This window comes from Mandrillus leucophaeus, unplaced genomic scaffold, assembly GCF_000951045.1.
Source record: "Mandrillus leucophaeus isolate KB7577 unplaced genomic scaffold, Mleu.le_1.0 Scaffold1106, whole genome shotgun sequence".
Lineage (NCBI taxonomy): Eukaryota > Metazoa > Chordata > Mammalia > Primates > Cercopithecidae > Mandrillus > Mandrillus leucophaeus.
In genome coordinates this window covers 617,773-644,352 of record NW_012099277.1, presented here as the reverse complement: position 1 = coordinate 644,352, position 26,580 = coordinate 617,773, and the positions used below count along the sequence as shown (strand labels likewise).

Below are 26,580 nucleotides of genomic sequence, written 5' to 3'. Positions count from 1 at the left end.
ATTCTCCTGCCTCAGCCTCCCGAGTAGCTGGGACTACAGGCGCCCGCCACCTCGCCCGGCTATGTTTTTGTATTTTTTAGTAGAGACGGGGTTTCACTGTGTTAGCCAGGATTCTCTGGATCTCCTGACCTCGTGATCCGCCCGTCTCGGCCTCCCAAAGTGCTGGGATTACAGGCTTGAGCCACCGCGCCGTCTATTTAATTAATTTTTAGAGACAGGATCTTGCTCTGTCACCCAGACTGGAGTACAATGGTGTAATCATGGTTGACTGTAAACTTGAACTCCTAGGTTCAAGCAATCCTCCCACCTTGGCCTCTAAAAAGTTATGGTATTACAGGTGTGAGCCACCCTGCCCAACAGACTTTTATATTTTAATAAATAAATTTTAATATCTTAAATTCTGGGGTTTTCCTCCTTATAAAACAACAACACTGTAGTAGAGAGACTTACATACCACTTATTAAACTTTATTGATACTATATCTTTTCTACTATCTTGCGTTTTATTCAATCAAGTTTATATCTCTATCTCTATACCTAAAATGTTTCCCAAAACACTGTGAATTATCTTACCAAGTTAACATACTTGATATTTTCTAAAATATTTCAGAATCCCTAGCCTTTCTAAATTTTTAAAATACTTTTTGCCACAATCTCCTTAATAAAATACCTTCTTCATCTAATGTATCTTGTCATTTGCCTTGTACCTTTTCTGACCATACTTTCTTAGCCTGTTCCTCTAGATTTTCTCCCACTGTGGCCCTTTATATCTCAATATTCTCTGTGAAATATCCTGGCTCTTCTTTTCAATATTTTCCTTGCTTTAATGATCCCTCCCACTCCCATGGATTGAAATATATATTTATTGAGTTCCATGCTTACACCTTTGGCCTAACTCCTTCTCCTAAACTGAATCACCCATTCACTAATTTTCCCATGAGATATATTAGTCTAAATATGTCATTGCTATCTCAAGCTCAGTATATCTGAATTAAATTGATATTCTTCTTAACAACACTAAGAAATCTGTTCTTCCTTTTTTCATACCCTGTACCTCCATTACTGGCTACAGGCATAATGGAAACCTTGATGGCATTTTCCTACTTTCCCTGGAAAGCACTGTATCTCCTGCACCCTAAACCTAAGCTAACATTGCTTCAGTGTGACCTCAAACCCTCTTCTACTCACTCTTCACTATAACTTCTACTGTCAGAGTTCTGTTCCCCTTTGTCTCTCAGTCAACAACTCACGTCACTGGCCTTCCAGCTTCTAAACTCATCTCTCTTCATTCTAGACAAACAAAATATCACTCTTCTGCTCAAAGTTTCCAGTGGCTACCACCTGCTTATAAGTTAAACTCCAATATCTTACCGTTGTTTGAAAGTTTATTGATAATCTGGTCCTATCTCACTGGATTGGCATGAAATCTTTTCATTGCTATCCAACATCTTGGGCTTGAGGTGCAGTGTACTACTGGGACTTCCAGATCTAGGAATGCTGTTGTGCTTTTTTATTTTTATTTTCTTTCTTCTCTCTGCTTAGAATGGCCTTCTACTCCTTCCTTAGTCAAAATCCAACTCATCCTTCAAGACCCAGATCATATATTAAATTATCTTTGAAACCCTTCACACCTCCTTTATCAGTCAAGTAACCTCTCTGTTCTTATAATGTTCTATTCATGTGTATGGTATGCTATGTTGTAATTGTGTATTTATAGTATTGTTTAATTGTGAGTTTCTCCTAAAACCTATAATCAGTTGAATAATAAATTTTTTAAAACCTTAAATAATTGTTCTCGAGAGTTTCTCGAGAAATGAGTTTCTCAAGAGCGGGGATGACAGTATCCCATTCAGTCTTTACCACAATGGTTACAGATTTTAGGTCCTCAATAACTCTTTGTTGTGAGTTGAATTAATAAAGCATATATAGATAGATACATGTTTAAGATTGCATATAATGTATAAGTAATTAGTATTGTATGTGAATATATTATTGTATGTGAATATATAATACACACATGGGTGTATTATGTATACACACATGTGCACAGTTGGCTCTTGAACAACAAGATTTGAACTGGGCAGTTCAATTTACATGCAGATTTTCTTCTACCTCTGCCACTCCTGAAACAACAAAATCAACCCCTTATCTATCTTCCTCTTCCTCCTCAGCTTATTCAATGTGAAGACAATGAAGATAAAGACCTTTATGATGATCCAGTTCCATTTAATGAATAGTAAATATACTGTCTCTTCCTCATGATTTTCCAAATGTCATTTCTTTGTCTCTAGCTTACTTTATTGTAAGAATATAGTATGTAATACATATAACATACAAAATATGTATTAATTGACTGTTCATGTTATCTGTAAGGCTTCTGATCAATAGTTGGCTATGAGTAGTTAAGTTTTGGAGGGGTCAAAAGTTATACATAAATTTTCCACTGTGCATGTGGGTCAGCACCCCTAATCTGTGCATTGTTCAAGGGTCAACTTTATATACCCTTATTTGTTGTATATATGTATTTATGTGTGTATTTATAATATATGTATCTGACATATGTATTCATATATATGAAGCACTTTGGGGGTCAAATGGGCCCTTAGATGTCATTTTATCTATTTAATGAATATTACAAAATAGAAAGCCAAGAACCAAAGTCATTAATGACTTTACCAAAGTTCTACAGCATGTTAGTAACACACACAGTTTGAGTTCCTGTCCCAGATCTTCATCCAGTGTAACAACTTTCACTACATCACTTTAATTCAATAATCTCACCATTAATCTGATTCTCTATAATCCTCTTTACCAAGATCAAGCTTACCCTATTGGAATAGACATTCTGGAGTATCTTACCTCTTTTCTCTTCCAATTCCCTTCTTGCCTGTTTATTTTCATCAAGTGATACACACATAGTGATTCTGTAACCTCTAAATTTTCATTTATGGTATATCCTTTTTCTTTAAATATTCTCTAGTTCTGAGAACTACTTTCAACTCCATTACAGACATATTAAAGTCTCCTTTCCCTCTGATAAAAAATAATAAAGAAGTCATTATTTTGCTTTCCAATTGAATGAACTATTTTTTAAGGTGTCATCACATTTACATGCAGTTGAGAAAACTAAGGGTCAAAAGTTAAGTGAGCTGCCAAAATTCCTATAGCTGGCAAGAGCTGGGACTGGCACTGGAATCAAGGTCTCCATACCATTGTTTCTGAGAGCTTCCCACTATTTTAAGCTGTTTATTGGCTTGTGTTCCTTCCGTGACATTTATGATGACATATATTGACACCTCAGATGCTGTACAGTGAATGTTGGCTGGACTGTTTTCCATCTGAATTATTGCTTGGCTCTTGTTACTTTGCTAGTATAAATTTCAACTAGGCAAGTACTAGTTTATCTTACACTGACTTACCTAAGAAGCTCTTCCCAAGCATCCATATGATACCATTTAACGGTAAATTATAATTTGATTAATGTTTGTCATTATGAATGTGTTTTTAACAGGTAAAACCCTAGCTTAGGCTAAATCAGAGATCTTCAACTCTTTGTTTCAAATTGAAATAAATTAGTTTTATTTTATTTGAATTCATTACTCAATGGATCTGCAAACTTAAGATGTTAGCGAGAATAATCTTGCTTTTAAAAATGTGTATGTGTTTCATGTAATATTCTAAGACAAATTGTGTACTTTGACTTTAAATACGTTTCTGTTTAATCTCCCTACTAAATGTCTAGATAGCTGCAACTTCTTTAAAAATTTCAGATATCTATATTGATGCAATCGTAGAATAAATTGAGCTGTCTCTTCAGCAGTGGTACAGAGATGGGTTGAAGCAGGAAGAGACCCACTCCCTGAAACTTGTTTGCAACCCCATGACGAATACATACTTTCCCTTTCAACTACAACATTCTCTTAATGTTTGGCATGACCGAGTTATTCTTAAATTACCCCTAGCTCTAAGCAACGGGGATAATCTTTTCTCACTTTATTCCTACGAACATGTGAAGTTTCAGGTCCGCTAAAGAATTCTCAATGTTTTTTTAATGGACAGAGAAAGTGAGCCCGCAGAAAAGGGGTTAGTAATGCCTCACTTCGCATTGTTTTCCTGCCTGTCACGGCCCCCGCCAGAACCTCCAAGCACTTTGCCAGGGGGTACTGATGGGCAGTTAGTAGCTGCTTTTGTTGGGTGGTTGAAAAACAAAGCAAAATAATTCTCAAAGAAGGAAGGGAAAGTTTGAATCCAGACATCCTCAAAGTTGTACACTTTAAAAATCCTGCGATTCGCTAGTTAAGAATTGAGTTTTCAGTCTTTCCAGAAGGCTCACTGGAGCCCCATTCGCCTTTAATTGTTGGAACCGCCCTCACTTGGCTTGTTTCTGGGTGTCCCACATAACACAAAGCTAAAGTTAACAAATTCAACTCTATATTCACAAATGTCATGACAGCAAGCATATTGCTTGCCTAAACAATAAAGACCGAGGCTAAACTCTTTGCTTGTTCTTTGCTAGAAATGTGTTTAAGAAACTCCTAGTAGAATGAAAATCCAGAGGTTAAAAATATTGCACTTCATTATGGAAGTGCAGCGTTGCCCTCATTATGGAGCTGCGAGAGAAATATTCCAGCTACTCACTGTTGCCTCTTAGTTGTTATGCTTTTCTTTCCTAATTGCATCGGACATGACCTATTTGCTTCCTAAGAAATCATACTTTTTACCTTAGGATCCCAGCATAACCGAGCCATCCAAAAGCACCGGGGTCCCTACAGAAGCCCATCAGCTCCTTAATGTGCCCCCAGATGTGAAGATGGGGAAAGGGTAACTCCGTCCCACTTACCAGTCTTCCACAGATAGAGGGTGGGCACCTCCGCCTCGCCCTGTGCCGCAGCCCTGCCGGCGGCACCCGGGAGCAGCAGCAGCAGGAGCAGCAGCAGCGGCAGCAGCTGCAGGACGCCCCGGCGCGGCCCCGCAGCGCCCCGGCTCCCGGACGCCCAGCGCCTGGCTTGCAGCCCCATGCCGCCCGCAGCCACTCCAGGGTCCAGAGCCGTAGCGCGCTCGGCAGGGAATTTTTCTCCGCTCTTGGAACGTCTTCCCAAAGAGTACAGAAAGCAAAGCTCTTTCCTGCTATTGTTCGCTTCAGATGAGAAGGAGGGAGAGTGCGTCTAACACCAGGGAACAATAGCGTCCGCGGTGGTGGCCGTGGCCGCCGCCGCCGCCGCCGCCTCTGGCGGGGATGCTGCTGCCGCTGCCATTCCGCGCAGAATGGCAGGTCCTGGCGGCTCCGGAGGCAACTGTCCTCAGGGGGCCCCAGCTGACTGAGCAGGTCTGCTAGGTCTGGGAGGCAGCGCAGCCCCCGCCAGCTGGAAGGGGAGGAGGGGGGCGTGAGCCCAAAGGAGCAGAGGGGGCTGGAGGCAGAGGGAGGCGAGAGCGCGAGGGCGAGAAAGGGAGCGAGCAAAGGGGAGAGGGGCCAGCCAGGCGACACCCAGTTCCGACATACCCGCCTAAAGAACTCCTGTGCACATGGTGCGATGAAATATGTTTGGAAAGATGCACCAATAAAAAGAATCATCACCCGGCAGATTTCAGAATGACAAATAACAGGCATTGATATTCACTGTCATCCAAGGAGTCAAACGCTAGATCTAGTGGCATGTTATTCTTAGTACGTATTTACACAAAGCATCAGTGTTTATTATCTATTTTTAAGCCATGGCTTCTGAATTACTTTGTGTGGGGAGCAGTATTTGAGATCAGATGTAAAAACACGAGAGCAGAAATGTTTACTTGTAAAAATGTACTTAAACACTTCTTTAAATGTTGTTTTCAACTTAATCTACTCTCAATAAAAATATGAGCAATACTGATGCTCTGTGACAAATTAAATTGTCTTTTAATAACCTTTAAAACTGAATTAGTATTTAATCAGTATTTCCAGTGCTACCTAATTACATAAATACAATTGTACAAAAAAAAAAAAAACCTTAAAATTAAAATTATATTTCAGGTATAGAGTTCTGTCCCTTCATCTACTTCTTTCTCTCAAAAATATGCTACTTCTAAGTATTCAGATAGTTATGAGTCAAATTAAAGGTCAAACTGAGTCAGTCATGCTGTCTGGATATCTTGGAATTAGTAAATTCTTCATTTAAAATTTCCCTGACACCAATTTACCTTAACTCTTACTGTAGCAAAATGCCTGTCACCATCTAAATAAAGAACCACATGTGTTTGCATATTTTGTCCTTTGTGTTTCCACTTTCTTCTACCAGTAGTAATAGAAGAACGTGTGTGAAGTCAGATAATGCTTTATCCTTTCTCCTTCTCCCTTTAGCCAATAATAATATCTTTTATTATTAATTCATTTCATAGTAAAGCTAAAATAGTAGGCATTTAACCATTAAAAATTTCAGCACATGGAAAGCCAAAGAAAACTATTATCCCATCAGCAATTTTCAGGCAAATAAAATAAAATTTTAAAAGCAGGAAAACTACTTTTTATGAATTTACTCCAACACAGCTACCCAAGAGTTTAAAATGAGGAAGCTACTGTTTCTGAAAGAGGAAACCTTCCATAAGGCTCTCTTGGGACCCTTGTCATTTTGCAGAGCCTTCCAGACACAGCCCTTCTGCATGCATTAGATTAAAAACAGGTTTGATCAAATAATTCCCAGGTCCTGCCTGTTTAAGTATTCTGACATCAGAGGAAATTAGCTACGTTGAAGGTTGCAAATTTGGTCTTTGTTTACTTTCCACTCCGTTAGGCCTCTGAGAAGGAATTAAAAGCTCAGAGAGCCCTAGCTCTGTGAGTCTGTGATTAGGAGAGATAAGCTAGTGTGGCTTACTATTTCTTCACTGGTGAAAAACAGGCAACAATCAAAAGATTATAGGTTGATAAGGAATAAAAAGGAAGCCTGATCCTAACTAATGTACGGTTCCCTGAAGGATCACTTCTTTTAGCAGTTAAACCACAGAAGAAAAAGGGACCTGCTATTGCTTCCCGGGTTCTGTCGCTTCAGGAAAATTTCCTTGTCCACTCCACAAGGAATCATTTTCCCATCCTTTCTGCTTGTATTTTTCAGCTATTGTTAGTGCCCTAAACCTTGAAATCCTCTAACTCTGGCACAGGAAGGATTTCAAACTGGACATACTCTGCTAACAGCAGCCCATTCTACGCATTCGTGGGAAGCGCCAGTAAATTCACCAAGTGGGAATTCATTATGTAACAGAGGACAGAGAATGTGAGGAATTAAGTTAATGTGCAAGGTAATTACCTAGCCCTTCAAAAAGCCATCCCACACTATACTTAATAGCTTATTGTCAAAAGAAATTTTAAGATTCTGATCTTTATATTTACCCATGGTGGTATAATAATAACTCAACTTGTCAAGAGTGTAAACATCATAGCTACAAATTCAAGCATTATACAGGGTCAATTTCTAGGTTCAAATTTACTGCCATTTACGATACACAATTATGGTGATATGTTCTGCAGTAGGGTTTCAAAATAGCCAACAATTGGTTTCCTTTTTTCAATTTCAATGTACACAAGGCCTAGGAGTTACACACGCACAAGCACATACACAAACACACACAATTATCAGCAAAGACATCTCTGAGCAAGGTTAGAGAATCCAAGTCATATAAACATTTGTCTCCACACCTGCCACACATTTGTTCATAACAATGTCATTATTGCACTTGAGGACAAAAATGTATGGGTCTCTGAGGAGACAAAAGTGATGTATGTATTCTGATACATGTTCCTTTGTGAAAGGTATAGTATCTAGGTAGATAAATCCTATCAATAAAACTGATAGATGGCAAGAGATAGCAAAACATAGTAATATTTGTTTCCTAGAATATGACATAAATAATAATACACAAATGTTTAACGACGTGATGTCAAAATTTAGTCATGAGAAGTCTCAAGGATGCAGATTAACTTGACCATCTGTACAGCCTGCCATGAAGTAAATCGTTCATCATTTTTCATGGAGAACTGTTCAAATATTAATGAGCCAGTGCGATAAAAGTTTTCCAAACCAATGAATGACAAATGCAAAGCATTTTTTTAATATTTAGAAATGAAAACATTCTAAACTTATCATCTCGCATGTGATAGGTGTCTTTATTCTGCCTATATTAATTCTGCTATCATTTCTAAACTCCAGAGGTAAGGATGTGAACATACATATATACATCTATTTTCTCTTTTATTAGAACATAAGCGTATAAATACATATTATAACCCATGAGATTGATGACAATGACTTTTAATCATTAGTACCAGCATTTTAAAACAATTAGGAAATTTTCAGTTTCTTGATGGAAAGGGAAACACTTTTAACATCATCAGTTTTATAATTATAATAAAAAGTGAAGAAATATAGTTATTTATTGATAGTATTACATATGAAATTATCTAAAGATGTCCATTTTGAAATAAAACCTTAAAAATAATTCTCCACATAAATGCATTTTGCATCCTAAAAAATAAAAAATACCCAAAGGAATTCTATTTGTGCAACCTCTAGGTGTCACACTTCACCAAGATTTGGATGAGACAAAATTTATTTTGGGCTTCTTTCTCTCCTCCCCTTCCCTGACACCCACCCACCAGTTTATAGGTTCACCTCATTTTACTGCGCTTTACCGATATTTTTGTCTGTTTGTTTGTTTAACAAATTTAAGGCTTGTGACAACTTGGCATTGAGCAAGTCTATCAACATAATTTTTCCCACATAAAGTGCTCACTTCATGTCTCTATCACATTTTGGTAATTTTCATAATATTTCAAACGTTCTCATTATTATTGTATCTGCTATGGTGATCTGTGATCAGTGATATTTGATGTTAATGTTGTAATTATTTTGGGGCACCACAAACTGTGCCCATATAAAATAACAAACTAGTGAATGTTGTTGTGTATTCTGACTTCTCCACTGACAGGCTGTTTCCCTATCTCTCTGTCTCCTTGGGCCTCCCTGTTCCCTGAGACATATGAATATTGAAATTAGGCTAATTAATAACCCTACAATGGCTTCTAAGTGTTCAAGTGAAAAGAAGAATTACAAGTCTCTCATTTTCAATCAAAAGCCTGAAATTATTAAGCTTATTGAGGAAGGCAGTTCAAAAGCCAAGGTAGGCCAAAAGCTAGGCCTCTTGCACCAGTTAGCCAAGTTTTGAATGCAAAAGAAAGTTCTTGGAGGAAATTAAAAGTACTACTGCAGCAAATACACATATGAAAGGAAGCAAAACAGCCTTATTGCTGATATGGAGAAAGCTTTAGTGATCCAGATAGAAGATCAAATCAGCCACAACATTTCTTTAAGCCAAAGCCTAATCCAGAGAAAGGTCCCAACTCTATTTAAACCTATAAAGACCAAATGACATGAGGAAGCTGCAGAAAAGTGTGAAGCTGGCAGAGATTGTTTCATAAAGTTTGAGGAAAGAAGCCATGTTTATAACAAAATTGCAAGGTGAAGCAGCTGTAGCAAGCTATTCAGAAGATGTAGCTAAGATCACTGATGAAAGTAGCTACATTAAACAATTTTCAACACAAACAGATGAAAGTACCTACATTAAACAATTAATTTTCAACATAAACAAAAAAGCCTTCTATTAGAAGAATATGCCATTTAAAATTGTAATAGCTAGAGAGGAGAAGTCAATGCTTGACTTCAAAATTTCAAAGGACAGGTTGACTCTCTTGTTAGGGTCTAATGCAGCTGGTGATTTTAAGTTGAAGCCAATGCTCACTTACCAGTCTGAAAATCTAGGGCCCTCCAGAATGTACTAAATCTATTCTGCCTGTGCTCTACAAAGGGAACAATAAAGCTGAATAACTACACATCTCTTTATAGCATGGTTTACTGAATATTTTAAGCCTATTTTTGAGATCTACTGCTCAGAAAATAAGATCTCTAATGGAGATATACAGGATATTAATGTTTTCATACCTGATAATACAACATCAACTCTGCAGCCCATGGTTCAAGGAGTAATTTTGACTTTCAAGTCATTATTTAAGGAATATTTTGTAAGGCTTAAGCTTCCTTAGATAGTAATTCATCTAATGAATCTGGGCAAAGTAACTTGAAAACTTTCTAGAAAGGGTTCACCATTCTAGATACCTTTAAGAGCGCTAATGTTTTATAGGAAGAGGTCAAAATATAAATATTAACAGGTTTAAAAGAAGTTGATTTCAACCCTCATGAATGACTTCTAGGGGTTCAAGAATTCTCTGGAGGAAGTCAGTACAGATGTGGTTAAAAAAGCAAAAGCACTAGAATTGAAAGTGGAATCTAAAGATGTGATTCAATTGTTTCATTCTCCTGATAAAACTTGAACACATGAGGAGCTGCTTCTTAGGAATGAGCAAATAAGGTAGTTTCTTGAAATGGAATTTACTTCAGGTGAAGATACTATGAAGAGTGTTTAAATGACAACAAAGGATTTAGAATGTTACATAAATTTAGTTGATAAAGCAGTGGCAGGATTTGAGATGATTGACTCCAATTTTGAAAGCAGTTCTACTGTGGTTAAAATGCTATCAAACAGCATCACATATTACACAGAAAGCTTTCATGAAAGGAAGAGAGTCCATCAATGTAGCAAACTTCATTGCTGTCTTATTTTAAGAAATTGCCATAACCACCTTAACCTTCAGCAACCACCACCCTGATTAGTTAGCAGCTATTGACATCAAGACAACACCCACTACCAGCAAGAAGACTACAATTTGCTGAAGGCTCAGATGATCACAGGCATTTTTTAGCAATAAAGTATTTTAAAATTATGTATACTTTTAGACATAATGCTATTGCATACTGAATAGACTACAGTATATCTTAACCATAACTTTTATATGCCTAGGGAAACCAAAACATTAACATAACTTGCTTTATTGTGTTTGCTTTATTGCAATAGTCTGAAACTGATTTCTCTATAACTCTGAGGTATGCCTATATTAAAAGATAGAAATTTTCACCTTTTATCTTTACAAGTAACTATATATTTTACTTTTTGTTTTTTCAAATTCTGGCTTTAGTATTTCTTCTCTCTTTTCTTTCCCATTTCTTTCCTTCTTTTTTTCTTAAACACTGTTTTGTTGGTTGTTTGGTTCTTTTGGTGGTCTATAAGTTTATGTATAAGGGAAGGGCAGATTTTAAATTTCAAATCGTTTAACATAAAATTAATCTCATTGTTTCTCCATTTTATTCATTAAAAAACCTGTTTGAAAAAGAAATCAACTGCAAATGATTGGACCCCTTAATTTTAACATCAGGTGAAAATATACAGTATTTTGTTTCAGAACTTTTCAGAGTGTGGGGAATGGATTGCTCACTGCAGGACTTATAATGAGGAAGAATCCCATCCCAGATGGTACATAAGGTATCAAAAGACCCTGACACTAGGTAGCAGCAATATTGTTAAACATTTTTTACTAGTGGTATTCTTGTCAAACTCTTTCAAAAAATTGAAGATGAAAACATTCTTCCTAACTCATTCTATGAATATAGCATTATCTTAATACCCAAACTAGACAAAGACACAACAACAGAAGAAAACTACAGACCAATATTGTTGATAAACAGAGATTCAAATATTCTTGACAAAATAATAGCAAGCTAATTCCAACCACATATCAAAAATAATATACCACAATCAAGTGGGATTTATCTCAGAGATGAAAGTATGCCTCAATATGTATAAATCAATAAAGTGATATATCACCTCAATAAAATGAAGGTCAACAATATATTATCACCTAAAAAGATATAGAAAACAGCATTTGGTAAAATCAACATCCTGTCATGATAAAAACTGTCAACAAATTAGGTATAGAAGGAACATATCTCAACACAATAAACACATATATGCTGTATATATGACAAACCCATAGCTAACATTATACTCAACTATAAACTTCCCTCTTAGGGCTACTTTTGCCAAATCCTATGAGATTTAGTGTGTTCTGTTTCCATTTTCATTTGTCTCAAGTTTCTTTAATTTCCCTTCTAATGTCTTCATTGACTCAATTGTGCAGGAATGTGTTGTTTAATTTCCATGTATTTAAAAATTTTAATGTTCTTTATATTATTGTTTGCTCTTTATTCCATTGTAGTCAGAAAAGACACTTGATATTATTTAAATCTTCTTAAGTTTGTTAAGTCTCATTTTCTGGCATAACATGTTCTGTCTTGGAGAGTACTCCATGTGAACTTGAGAAGACTATGTATTCTGCAGCTACTGGGTGGAATGTTTTGTTTATGTCTGTTAAGTCCATTCAGACTAGAGTGTAGTTTAAGTCCAATGTTTTCTTATTGATTTTCTGTCTGGATAATGTGTCCATTGCTGAAAATGGGGTGCTGAAGGCCCCTACTTTAATTGTATTGTAGTCTCTCTCAGTTATATTAATATTTGATTTACATATTTAGGTGCTCCAATGTTGAGTGCATATATATTTACAACTATTATATCCTCTTGCTGAACTGAGGTTTTTAATATTATATAATAACCTTCATTTTCTCTTTGTTTCTTTTTACAGTTTTGACTTTACATCTATTTTATCTGATACAGGTATAGTTACTCCTGCTCTTTTCTTGTTTTTATTTGCAAGAAATATCTTTTCCATCTCTTTACTCAACCTATGTGTATCCTTAAGACTCATATAATTGGGATTTGTTATATTATGCACTCAAACATTCTATGCCCTTTGATTGGAAAGTTGAATTGATTTACATTCAAGGCAACTTTTGATAGGTAAGAACTTACTACTGACAAAATTGTTTTCTAGGTGTTTCATAGATCATTGATTCCCTTCTTCCTCTCTTGCTGTCTTCCATTGTGGTTAAATTATTTTCATTAATGATATTCCTTGATTCCTTACTTTTTATTTTTAGTGCATCTACTATAAATTGTTGGTTTGTGGTAACTATCAGGCTTACAAAAATGTTTTTCAAGCTGAGAACATCTTTGATTGTAAACCAAACCAAACCAAACAAAAAAGTATACTTTTAATCTACCCTTAATTTTGATTTTTTAAAATTGTCACAATTTATATATGTATATATAAATATGTATATACATGTATATAAATATATGTTAAATATATTTTATATATATATATTTTCAGATGGAGTCTCACTCTGTCTCACTCAGGCTGGAGTGCAGTGGCGCTATCTCAGCTCACTGCAAGCTCTGCCTCCCGGGTTCAAGTGATTCTCCTGCCTCAGCCTCCCGAGTAGTTGGGACTATAGGCACATGTCACCGTGCCCAGCTAATTTTTGTATTTTTAGTAGAGACAGGTGTTCACCATGTTGGCCAGAATATTCTAAATCTCTTGACTTCATGATCTGCCCGCTTCAGCCTCCCAAAGTACTGGGATTACGAGTGTGAGCTATACCGCACCTGGCGTAAAATTTATGTATTTTTAAAATGCTGATGTCCTAAAATTTATGGATGATATTACTACTTTCTAATAGTTTTCTTTTAACTGTCATATTAAAGATATAAATGATTTACATACAGTCGTTACAATATCAGAGTATTCTGAATTTGACTGTGTATTTATTTTACCAGAAAATTTTGTACTTTTAGATGTTTTTATGTTACTCCTTAGTGTTCTGTTCTTTTACTTATATAACTCTCTTTGGAATTTCTTATAGGACAAGTTTGGTTGTGATGAACTCCCTCAGCTTTGGTTTGTCTGTTAAATTATTTATCTATACTTCACATCTGAAGGATAAATTTTCTAATCACAGTATTCTTGATTAGCCGTTTTTTTCCTTAGTACTTTCAATATATTATCCTACTTCCTCCTGGCATGTAAGCTGTCTGCTTATAAATCTCTTGCTAGTTATATTGGAACTCTGACATAAGTTTTTATTGTTTTCTTTTCCTTTCTTTTTTTTTTTTTTTTTCAGCTTTCAGGATGCTTTATCTTTGATTTTTGACAGTTTGATTATAATATGTTTTGGGAGTCATCCTGTTTATATTTAATCTGATAGGAGACTTTTGACCTTCCTGTACCACATTCTTGTACCTGGATATTTGTAAGTTTCTCTAGCTTTAAAGATTTTCTGCTATTATTTCTTTAAATATGCTTTCTACCCCTGGATTTTTACCTTCTCTCTCTTGAACAACACAGATTAGTAAGATTATTATTTGATATTGTCTAAAAAATCCCATAGGCATTCTTCATTTCTTTTTCCTTTTTTCACCTCTGACTGTACATTTTCAAATAGACTGTCTTTCAGTGTATAGGTTCTTTCTTCTGTTTCAACAGTTTTGATGTTGATATTTTCTATGGTGTTTTTAATTTTATTTGTTGTAATTTTTAGCCAGAATTTCTATTTTTAAAAATTATTATTTCAATCCTTCTGCTAAATTTATCATTCTGGTCATTTATTTAATCCTTCATTTCATTGAATTGTTTCTTCATATTTTCTTGAATTTCACTGAGGTTACTTAAAACAGCTATTTTGAATTTCTGTCAGGCAGTTCATATATCTCCATTTCCTTAGGGTCAGTCACCAATGCTTTATTTTGTCCCTTTGGTGATGTCATGTTTCTCTGATTGTTCTTGGTCTTTGTGGTCAGTTGTTGGTGTCTGATCATTTGAAGAAGTAGATACATATTCCAGCTTTTTCAGACTGGTTTTGTCCAGAAAAGCCCTTCAACAGGTCATTCAGAAAGTCTAGTCAGATTGTGTGATGTGTCCCATGAAAAGGCTTCTTGCTGGAGTCAGGACTAGCTGGACTGATGCCTAGGCCAGCAGGCAGGCAGATCTGGAGCCTGGATCCATGTGGGCCTAAGCTTTTATCCCCTGAATTGGCCTGAAGCCCATGCCCACTGGAACTGGCAAGGTGCTGGGGCAGGCCCAGAGCCCGGAGCCGCTGGGGAATTCTGACACTGTGAGACATTTAAAACCAGGGATAGCCAAAGTTGGTTCAGCAGTGATGCAAACTGGCGATAAAGTTCTCTGTGCGGGCCTGAAGTGTAGGACTGTGGGGTCTTATCTGGTGCTGGGGTGGATGTGGAAACTCAGTTTGCAGGTATTGACCTGGAGTCTGGAACCATGGGAGCCTGCCAAATGCTTGGGTTTACTCTGGGGGCTCAGGTATTGTGGTCCAAGGCAAAGTTCTGAGCTCATTTTCCTCTCTTTCTCCAAAGTGGACAATGTTTCTCTCTACACTATGCTGCCCAGGGTTGTGAAGGGGTACTGCAGGTAATGTAAAACTATCCTTCTGATCCTCTGCAATATGTCTTTTCTTATTTCCATGCTTCATCCAGGTGTTGTAACCCTTCGCTGTGTTTTTTTTTTTTTTTTTTTTGCACTTGTGAAGGTATTTTCATTTATGGATGGTGTTTCAAATCGATGTTTTTGTGGAAACATAATTGTTGGAGGATCCCACCTTCCCCATAGTTCATTCATTTAATATAATTATTTATATGGTTAGATTTACATCTATCATTTTGGTCTTTACTCTCTATTTGTCTTATATCATTTTTAAATAACAGCTTCACTTAGATATAATTTTGTTTAGGGTATACAATTTACTGTCTTATTCTCAGAGTTGCATATCACCACCATCATATAATTTTCGTACTTTTCCATTAAAACAAAAACAAATTCCAAACTTATTATCAGTTACTCCCATTCTCCCTTTACCCCAGACTGCAACAACCCTTAATCCAATTTCTGTCTCTGTGATTTACCTGGACATTTTATATAGATTGAATTATATCATATGTGGCCTTTGTGAATGGTTTCTTTCATGTAGCATAAGTTTTTAAGGTTCATTAATAGTATAACAAAAATCAGTACTTCATTGCTTTTTAAGTCTGAATAATATTTTACTGTGTGGGTAAACCAAATTTTCTTTAACCATTAGTCAGTTGATGTACATTTGGATTCTTTCTACTCTTTGGTTATTATGAATAGTGCTGCTATGAATATCTATTTACATATCATAACTGTTTTGTTCCTCTTTTCTTCTATTATACCTTCTTTTGTACTTTTTAGCATACCATTTTTGCCCTTTGGAATTAAAAAAATAAATTATATTTAAATAGCTATGAACTTCTTAATGGTTACTTTATGGACTACAGTTATCTACCTCATCCTTTCACAGCTATTTCAGAATATTATTAACTTATTCCTACAAGACAGAGAATTATTTCCCACTATTACTCCTTTTCCTCCTCTCTGTTCTGTGATCTGTATGTTATAATCTTAACAAAAAAAGTGTTATAAATATTGTTGCATAAAATCTTACATCTTTTAGAGATGTTAAAATATAAATTTATAAAATCTTTTATGTGTACTATACATACCATTTCTGATGCTCTATATTTATTCCTGTGGATTAGAGTTACCGTCTGGTTTCACTTTCTTTCAGACCTATAGGTTTCCATTAGTATTTCATGTAAGTAGGTCTGTTAGGAATGAATTTTCTCAGACTTCGCTTATCTGGCAATTTCTTTATTTCACTGTCATTTTTGAAGCATGGTCTTGTTAGATAAATATTTCTTGGTTGACAACTTTTTGGTATTTCAGTATTTTGAGTATGAGCTTCCACTGTCTTCTGACATCTATGCTCCTGATCATAAGTTAGCTATTTATATTAATGTGGTTGCCTTGCACTTGATGAGTCATTTTTCCCTTGATGCCTTATACTATTTTCTTATTCTAGTTGACGGGAATCTATTCTACTCTGGGGTTTTTTTGTTTGTTTGTTTGTTTTTTGTTGTTGTTTAGGTGATTACATTCTTATTTCTCATCAAATTTGTGAAACTTTTGAACACTATTTGTTAAAATGTTTTTTTCCTGCCCCCTTATCTCTCTTCTATTTTTTATGACTTCCACGACCTGCTTGTTGAAATGCTTGATGTTGACTCACACGTCATTGAGGCAGAGCTCATTTTATGTTTTTTTCCCCTCTAAATTCATCAGATTAAATCTTTTCTATTGATAGATGTTCAAATTTACTTAGTCAACTGCTGTACTCTCCAAGGAGTCAAGGCTACTTTCACCTTTTGGCTTCATATCTCAGTATGTGGCCTACATGGTTGCCACTGAAAGGAAGAATAGAGCGAGAGAGTTACATCAGATGTTTATATTATCTCTCTATATACACCTTTGGCAAAGTGATATTATATGGCCCCAATCTAATTACAAAGGAAACTGATAAACTTATCTCCTTATATATCAATTATGAAGAAAACAGAATGATAAAACATTAGCATTAACTCTGCCATAAATTTCTACATTCAGGTAATTGTGTCATCTAACAGGCTTATGGGGTTTTGGGGTTTTGTCTGTTTTTGTGTTTTTGTCTGCTTACCTGAATATCATATATCATAACCCTCCTCATGTTTTCTTTTTCCTTTTTTTTTTTTTTTGGAGACAAGGTCTCACTTTGTCACCCAGGCTGGAGTGCAGTGGTGCCATCTAGGCTCACTGCAACCTCCACCTCCTGGGTTCAAGCAATTCTCCTGCCTCAATCTCCCAAGTAAGCTGGGACTACAGGCGCCTGCCACCACGCTCAGCTAAGTTTTATATTTTTCCTAGAGACGGGGTTTCACCATATTGGCTAGGCTGCTCTCAAACTCCTGACCTTGTGTTCTGCCCGCCACGGCCTCCCAAAGTGCTGGGATTACAAGTGTGAACCACCGTGCCAGGCCTAACCCTCTTCATGTTTTCAAGTCAAATTATTAGGCCTTTAGGTAGACAAAAGTGGATTTGAAATCACTGAATGTAAAAATTGGAGTTAATTATCCAGAGAGCCAGTAGGAATTCAGTCAGTAATGATGGACCTTTATTAGGACTCAACTCTGATCAAATATGAAAGTAAATTCATAATGGAGGGAGGCTAGAGCAATCAGATCACAGAAAGGGAAAAATGTGTATCTTTAATGAAAGAGGCGAAGAGAAGTTTCATGTTGCATTACCCTTTTAAAACTCTATATTCAGACTCATGTTTTAATAAAAGGTTATCACACTTAACTTCATAATCCCAAAGCTATTATTCACAAAATGAATAGCTCTCCTTGAATTGTGCAACCTGATAGTCTTGCTTTACACTTCCCCTTCAGAGTATAAAATGCCTCTGATATTTAGGCCTTCTGGATGAATATTTTTGCTATACTCTTTGATGCATTTATGGTCTCAGCTGCCTCCATTTTGCTGAGTCATTTAAAACAGTTTTCTCTTGATTGAATTTTTAATTGTTTAAATAAACTTTTTTGGGTACCACTTATTGTATTAGCACCTCTCTTGTTCTATTTGGCTTTATGCATTTATACATTTTAAATTCTGGTGTTGATGTTTAGCTGGGGCTTCAGACTAAAGCAGAAATAATTCCTTTGTTCAACTTATTTAATTGAGAGTTTATGTTTTATTTTCTATTTTCTTGTATATTTTTAAAATCAAATATAAAAGCAAAATGTTTAATATTTAATTGATTGGTGTTCATTACTTTCACACATAAATTATCAGTTAAAACTATAATAATCAGATGAAATAAGTGGGGAAGACACTATTATGTGACAAATGAAAATAATTAAGATACACAAGTTTGACAACTTTTCCATGTAGTTAATGATGAGTTTGGAAGTAGTAGGACACCATGATTTCTCTGTACATAGAGTTGTATTAACTGGGGACAGCTTCTGAAAATCAGTGATTCCGTAAAGAACGCCTTTATTGAAAAAAATAATAAACATAATATTTGCCTAATTTAAATTTGCTTAGAGGAGTACAAAGTTCACAACAGGTAAAAGACAAATACTTGTGAAAAGAGGAAAATAACTTAAATCAGCAATTCACATGCCTAAAATTTTAAAAGAACTGGTTTTTGATTTACTAATCAGAAAAGAAGAGAAACAACTGTGCCCCATTATTCCAGACATGATAAATATGATGAATTCAAGGACAACACTTTCCTAGGAGAGTAATGCATCTTGGCATATATAATCACCCCTAAATGAACTAAAAAAGTAAAGCTTTCCCTTGGCATATAATTTAATTTAATATATAAAAATTATATTTATTCTAGGAAAATTGACAAAGAATTTTGGCAGGCTTGTTAGTAGTATTTTAAATTGATTCTTCTTTGCCTTCTAAGAGACTGGTCTTCCTTATATTTCTGCATATGGGGTGGTGAAAAGAGACCAGCTGTGCAATACGTCTTATCATTTACAAGTAGGAGATGTATTCATTCTTGTGGACTAAGATATGCTTACAGCTCACACTCTATGCTTTATAATTCAATTAACAATCTGCATTTATGCTGACTTCACCATTTGGCAATGAAAACCAACCTCATTATAAGATAAAGATATGAAAATTTGAGGAGAAAAGCAAATGTTAGTAAATTAACTCCATCCATTGTGCTAATCCTATGTTGACAGCACCCATTGCTAGCAATTTTCTCAAGCTGCTAATACATGACTGTTACTGAAAATAACATGAAAAGCTTTCTAATTAATTGCTACTGGTAGATCTGCTACTTCCAAAAGTTTTTCCCCCTTGAGATATAGATGCAAACTTGTCTTGGCATATGACAATATACTGTTTTGCAATTTACAAAGAAAATAGTTTTCCTTTCATTTGCTAATACGGCACAGAACACGTTGCAATAGATTTCAGAAGTTGATAAAAAGGGGTAAAAGGTAGTTAAAACAACTTTTTTCTTTCTAAGTTGAATATTGGGTTAAAAGATGCCAAGCTGGCTGAACAATAGCTCACCATCTAAGTTTACTTGACTCAGCTAAGAAGAGATGAACATAAGCAGCTAAGCAGGGATGTGAAAAAAACAGTTCTTCAAAACTTTGTTAGCAGAGAGTACTGTTTAATCCGTAACATATTTCACTTCCAAATCGTTGTGAGTGCTCAATGTAAATGAGTTGAGACTGCTGTCAAAATTCCTTATAAACACGTGTGTTTCTAAGGGAAATGTGAGAGAAACCACATCTTGCAGCTGTCTGAATATTCTAAAATTGTTAAATTTTTAGTCGAAATTAAAAATAGGAATCTAACACTAACCTAAGAGTAACACCATCAAAATCGTGCATTTTAAAAATCTAGATCTGAGTTCTTCCTAGTGTTTACTGAGTTCTGACCCAGTGGTTGTGGAAAAGTTTATAATATTCATTTATTTTATCACTGTTATTATATGATCCTTATTACATCTCCCCATCAAGCCTTCAGTGAAAATTTGCTGATTTATTCAACCAATGGAAAACACTTTTACAGTATCTATTATGTGCCAAACACCCTGTCAAATTCTGGAGACAGAGAGACTTTTACATAACATGTATCATTCACTGAGCCTTCATGAATGCATGACACTGAGCTTGAAACGTTACATGCTAGCCAAACATATTCTTCCACTCTAGGACAATGCAATATAAATGACTGACATTTTGTAGACAAAGATAAAATGTAATATGAAGAAAGAAGACAGAATCAAGAGAAAAGCCCATTAATGTATTAATACCCAGGATATCACATGGGCATGTAAATAACTAACAGTGAGCATTATCCTGGATGGATACTTTGCAGAGTAAACAGCTCCAGATAGGCAGCCCCTACAGTGTGTAATGAGCAGAAACTTCATGCTCTCTGTGTTGTCACTGCTGATGTTTGAATCCTGCTGTTTTCACATTCTGGGCTGCTGAGATGACTGTATATTTTTGGTAGCTGAAAGGGAAGCTTGCTATGGTTTCTTCAATAACAAGCAAAAGACAAAACCTATAATCCATCTCACGGTCACCCCATGTGACTTGAAAGATGGTGTTGGTGTAGATAATAGGAAGCATCACTGACAATGGCTAGTATGGAAGAAAACAAAAACCAAAAGCAAACAATAAAAAAAAAATTAACTCAATGGGTTTCAGTTACAAGAAATTTATCTTCAGTAAAATGGAACAAGAACCTGATCCAATCATATTTCACCAGCTTATTCAATCATGGGGGCTACTCATGGATTATTTCTCCTTAGGAAAAACAAAACACGTTTCACAGAAAAAAAAAATAATAAGTAGAGATTTTTAAATGGGTGACAAGTTGTGGCAGACATTAGTGAAGAATTTTTGTAATGAGTAAGCACTGATGTATTTCATTCTTTTAGATTATGCAAGTACAGAAGAGTACCAATGATGGTCCATTTTAAACATTTACTTAATATATTCTCACGAAATTCCTATAAGTGTATATGTTTATCCCTGACATAATATAGTCTATTTCCTTAGTTTACCATGAAATTTTTTAAAACCTGCTTTATATTAATCTTCACATTGGACTGTCAGCACCATATTCTTCAGTCATTAAAATGAAGTATCTTAACCACATAAAAAATAAACCTTATGCTTACCTCTAAGCAGTAAGTACTTAAATAGTAAACATTTGCTTTACAACATGTTTTCTGTGTGTAAATTATGATTTTTTTTGGCAACATTTCTTTAAATGTCTTTCACTTTTATTGCATTGCAAAAGTGAGATCATATTCTTTGTATGCACTTCACGATCTCATTTGATTGGGTGTTAATTCCTGCAACATACAGCAAAGGCTGATGTGCCTTTTGCAATTTGAAACAGTGGTTGCATGCTGAGAATAATTAGCTTCACTAAGGCAGAACAAATGATTTCTTTGCAAAACACCAAGTCTGTGTTTCAACAAAGATAATCACAGAATACCCAAGTTATCTTAGGTCTTCTGGTATAGCGGTTACTTTGTGTTTGATTAACATTTTTGTAATCTTAATTCCCTAATAACTATAGTGACCCAGAGATTATCACAAAGAATATTATTTTTGAAATATAGGGATAGAAGACTTACTTATTTTAATTGATTAATTTAATTTGTCAGTTTCCATTAAAATATTTATTTATGTGGCTAATTTACCAAATATTTTTTCTAATCATAATTTGGGCAAAATAATGTAATTGTTGGCTTTGGCTACCAGAATGATAGTGGTCTATCCTTCCTGCCCAATACATCCTGAACTTTTGAAGATCATTTGTTAGTCTAATAGAAGAACATTTATTAGAAAACTAATTAGCAGATTTTTCTATACTTCTTTTAGTGAGAAAATATGAATATGGTCATTAAATCCCACAAATCAAATTGTATTGAAGTCATTTGGTAATAGCAACAACAGAGAAACTATTATTATTTCTTCCAATTAGGAGGCTGATCTTTAAAACCAGCAAAATCTCCATTAAGAAGTTCATTCAATTGTCTATATTTTAGTTAAGATTCTGATTGAGTTAATGATTATTTTAGTACCGTGGGTGAAAGCCTTAATCAGAGTTCACTGTGCAACAAAAAGGTCACGAGTGCATACTGCACTGAAATTAGACTCTTAACTTTCTTATCTCTACAAGGCTGCAGGAAACTTAAGTTGTCATCTTCGCTGAATTACACAGACCCATTTAGAGTCTTACCATTCCGGATACCGATGGTTTGACAAATCTACTTCCCTGCAGGATTCCCTCAACTGCTTTGACCCTGATGCTATAGATAAATTATTCCTCTAAAATGTCTCTGGACACGGTGAAACCCCATCTCTACTAAAAATATAAAAAAATTAGCCAGGCATGGTGGCGGGTGCCTGTAGTCCCAGCTACTCAGGAGGCTGAGGCAGGAGAATGGCGTGAACCCTGGAGGTGGAGCTTGCAGTTAGATGAGATTGCGCCACAGCCCGCCAGACTGGGTGACAGAGCGAGACTCTGTCTTAAAAAAAAAAAAAAAAAAGTCTCTGGAATAATTAGATAAACACAAAGTTTAAAAGGTTTAAACCTGTAGTCCGTATTTAAATCTACGACATTACTGGAAAACAGATGATGGAACCATAATCAAATTGTTTCATTCTATAATGCTAATTTTAACCCTGTATGTTAACAGGTTTCTGTTATCCTATTATTTGCTTGTGATATGAGGAATGCTTTAAAAACCTAAGAAATTATCCTCATGTGGAGACTATTTAAGTCATCAAGATGTTTAGTACTTTTTGGAATGTGAGTTTTATCTTCAGAATTGTTAACTCTGAGCACAATTCTGAAATGTAAACTCACCTTGTAGATCAGGTGCTCTACTAAGCTGCACTTGGTTAATGTAGATACCAGTCCAGTTAGCAAATGCAATGAAAGTAATGAAAATTACCTGAAGATTATTGAAAAAACAATAAAAGAGAACTTAAAAAAACAGTTGAATTCAAAGAGTACGAAATTCAAAGAGTCAAATAGTTTGCCAAAGAACATTGCTTAATTTTACTCAACTTTTTATAAAAAGTATTTATTTAATTATGTGTGTTCTTTACACCCCTGAGTATCCAGGGAGGTGTCTAAATTATTTTGCTCAGTAAATAACTTAGATTAGGTTCAAGATGTTATACCTTGTACTATTTAAAATATTAATTGATATTTCATAGTGAGGTAGAGACATGGAACTCATTTTCTCCTATTAGTACCTTTCAAATAAAGCCTCTTTCCTTTTTGTTTGTCAAGTATTCAACTTTAACATTGTGGATTTTTTTCCTTTTTAATGAAATCCCATTACTGCCTGTGTTGGTTATATTAGGTTCAAAGGTGTATTTATTTCCTTTAGCAAATTTGAATTCAAAGGAGGTTTAAAAAAAAGGAAGTGTTCATTGAAATGTCCTATTGCAATGAGTGTTCATTTTCGTTGCAAATCAAATTTAGTTACCTTAGCAACCCTTTTATTTGAAAAGTTCAAAGTGGATCAAACACTTTTAAGAGAATATAATTAGGAAACGACAGCAATTACTAAGAATATCATGGTGTTGAAATAGTTTAATCACTAGCTTAGAATTGGTGGTACCAGTGACAAATTATTGAGGTTTAATATAAAAGGATGATGGCTTTTGTGCAGAAGCAGTTAAGTGACAATAAACGAGGGATTGCCTTTTTTTTATATGTGGTGACAGAAGATTAATCTCATTGTGCACCAGTGAAAGGATAAAGCATAGCAAGATATAAGTATTATTTTATCCTCTATAAAATAATAAATATCATCAAACTCATTTTTTTATATATTAGCAAAGTAGCCTATCTCTCTACCGTTTGAAATTAAATAAATCAACATACAATTTTATGAAGCATACTGTCCCAAAACATTATGCTTGACTCATGGAAATGAATTTGTTTTACATAAAGCAATACAGACAAATCATACTGACAGAGGAGAACATCCTGATGTGATGCTGGATGAGGAGGGAGAGAGGATATCAAAGAACTATGCTGATGTTTGCCAAAGTCATCTTGCTTTTAATTTTCCCAAGCCTGCCATCAACAGAGTCTCTGAAAAAATGGTGCCAGCCTGCCATGTCCCCAAATGCCATCATTTTTAATAAGAATGTTTTATTCAGTTTTATAAGAACTGTGCTATTGAATTTTTTAAAATGTTGTACTCTGTTCGAAGTCTTTAGATAATGCATATTATTTGTCCTCTTTGGTAAGTTTATTTAAAATTTAATAATTCACATACAGAGTTATTAAAATGTGATTTGAAGTTTCAGAGTTTTATCTTGTCTCATTGAAGCCAGCACAATACTAAAATACACAATAATAACTGAAATATAAACATGAAATAAAATCACAAGTTGATATCACTAATAAATATTAATGAACAATTTTGACATAAAATATTGGCTAATTGAGATATATGACAGAGAAATAGAATGAACAATAACATTATTTAGAATAATGCCCAGAATGCAAGGATGGTTAGATATTAGGATTTATACTATATATTTTCCCATATTCACAGAGAAAAGAAGATGCTTTGTAACTATCATAAGATGCTAAAAATAAACTTGGTAACATTTCTTATGAAAAAATTAAAATAAGAATAGATCAATATTTGTATAAATGATAAGAGTCATGATTCCTATCATGATCATATCAAAGTATAGTTTTCTTATATAAAATATTCATTTGTATTCTCACTGAATTATTGAACAAGACAGAAATGCCACTGCCATGAAATTTAACATTATTCTATTAGTACGAGTACATGTAGTTAGACAAGAGAAAGAAATAAGATGGACAAATATTAAAAAAGGGAGTAAAAATAACCACTAATTGAAAATTACAACATTATATATCTATGAAACTCAAGGATATCAATAGAAAAATATTTTAAATAAATTTAAAAATTCAAAAAATGTAATGTTTAAAACAGAAATCAACCACTTTTCTGAAAATTAAGAATCATAGGTTAGAAAATGTGATTAAATGGATTCCCATTTATAATTGATAAATGAGACAGGCTAAACATACTTAGGAATTAATAAGTATATAAGACCTATATAAAATTTTTGAATTCTCCAAAGGGAGATAGCTAAATAAAGGAAAATATTTACCTATTTAAATGTAAATAGCTCATTTTCTCTATATTATTTTGTATGTTCATTAATCCACTTTATGTACACAAAATTTTTTACATTAATCCATGTTTTTAAGTGGTAGTAAAATATGCAGAAGCATATTTCTAAACCAAACAAATGGGTTCTAACATTTCCATGGAAATACAGATGTGAAAATAGTCAATGTGATAAAGAAGGAAAGGAAATATACTTGGTAAATACCATTTCAATTACAACATGATAATGGCACAACTGGACTTATGCAAAGCTCTGGAGCTGTAGGCAAGTTATTGAATAGAAGTCTTGAAACAAATCAAAGTTTATGGAATAGTTGAGAATATGAAAATAGGGACATTTCAAGTTAGTAAAGAGAAAATAAAGAAAACAGGGAATGTTTGCACAAACTGTGATCCATTGCAAAACAAGACCAATGAATTTCTCCTCATAATTTAATATAAATTACAGATGAATCAGACAATTGTGAATAAAAATGAAATGGTACAAATATCAAAATAAAATGTGGGAGAATATGTTTACAAATCTGGGGTGAAGAAGCCTGTCTAAGAAAGTCATATATTCAGAAGCCATGAAGAAAGCAGATGGTTTCTTCATAATTAATTGTCCCATATAGTAAATAAAATAATTCACCAAAAATAATATCATATGATAAAGACTTGGAAAATGTTTTTGCTGTACTTTCATTAGTTGTTAACATGTACCACCTATAATATATTAAGAGAAAATTTTTTAAAATATTATTAGAAAGTAAAAGTTATGGATAGGCAATTCACTGAAAATGATATATGATTGGCCAAGAGACATGGAAAAATGTTTAATCTTAATCATAACTTTTAAAAAATAACATTTAAAATAGTAATGAGCAGCCAATTTTTAATGTATTATATTAGCCCAAATTAATAAGTTGAATAACATCTAATAGAGTACCTACATGTTTGTCTGTCCAGCAATCCTCCTGGTAAAGAAGCACCATTCTCAGATTCTACAGTAACCTATCCTATTCCAGAATAAAATAGTTAGCCCCCCCATTATCCCCCAGTTTCAGTAATAGCCACATGCTACTATATGCAATACTATCGAGAAGTCTGCATCTCACACTCTGTACATGAAATCCTAGCAAGGTAGAAACTTTTTTCCAGGTTGACAATAGTCATCAAGACTA

The 26,580-nt window shown here is 34.6% G+C and overlaps 1 protein-coding gene across 1 annotated transcript in view; it reads right to left on the bottom strand.

Annotated features, from left to right (window-relative positions):
- LOC105548506 (thrombospondin type-1 domain-containing protein 7A-like) overlaps positions 1 to 5,266 on the bottom strand; it is a gene marked incomplete at its 3' end in the record, with an annotated part of 313,220 nt that extends 307,954 nt beyond the window's left edge. Inside the window, exon 1 of the mRNA XM_011992552.1 lies at positions 4,840 to 5,266. Coding sequence (XP_011847942.1) covers positions 4,840 to 5,017 — 178 coding nt within the window. The remainder of the gene's footprint in view (positions 1 to 4,839) is intronic.
- Between the last annotated feature and the right edge of the window lie 21,314 nt (positions 5,267 to 26,580).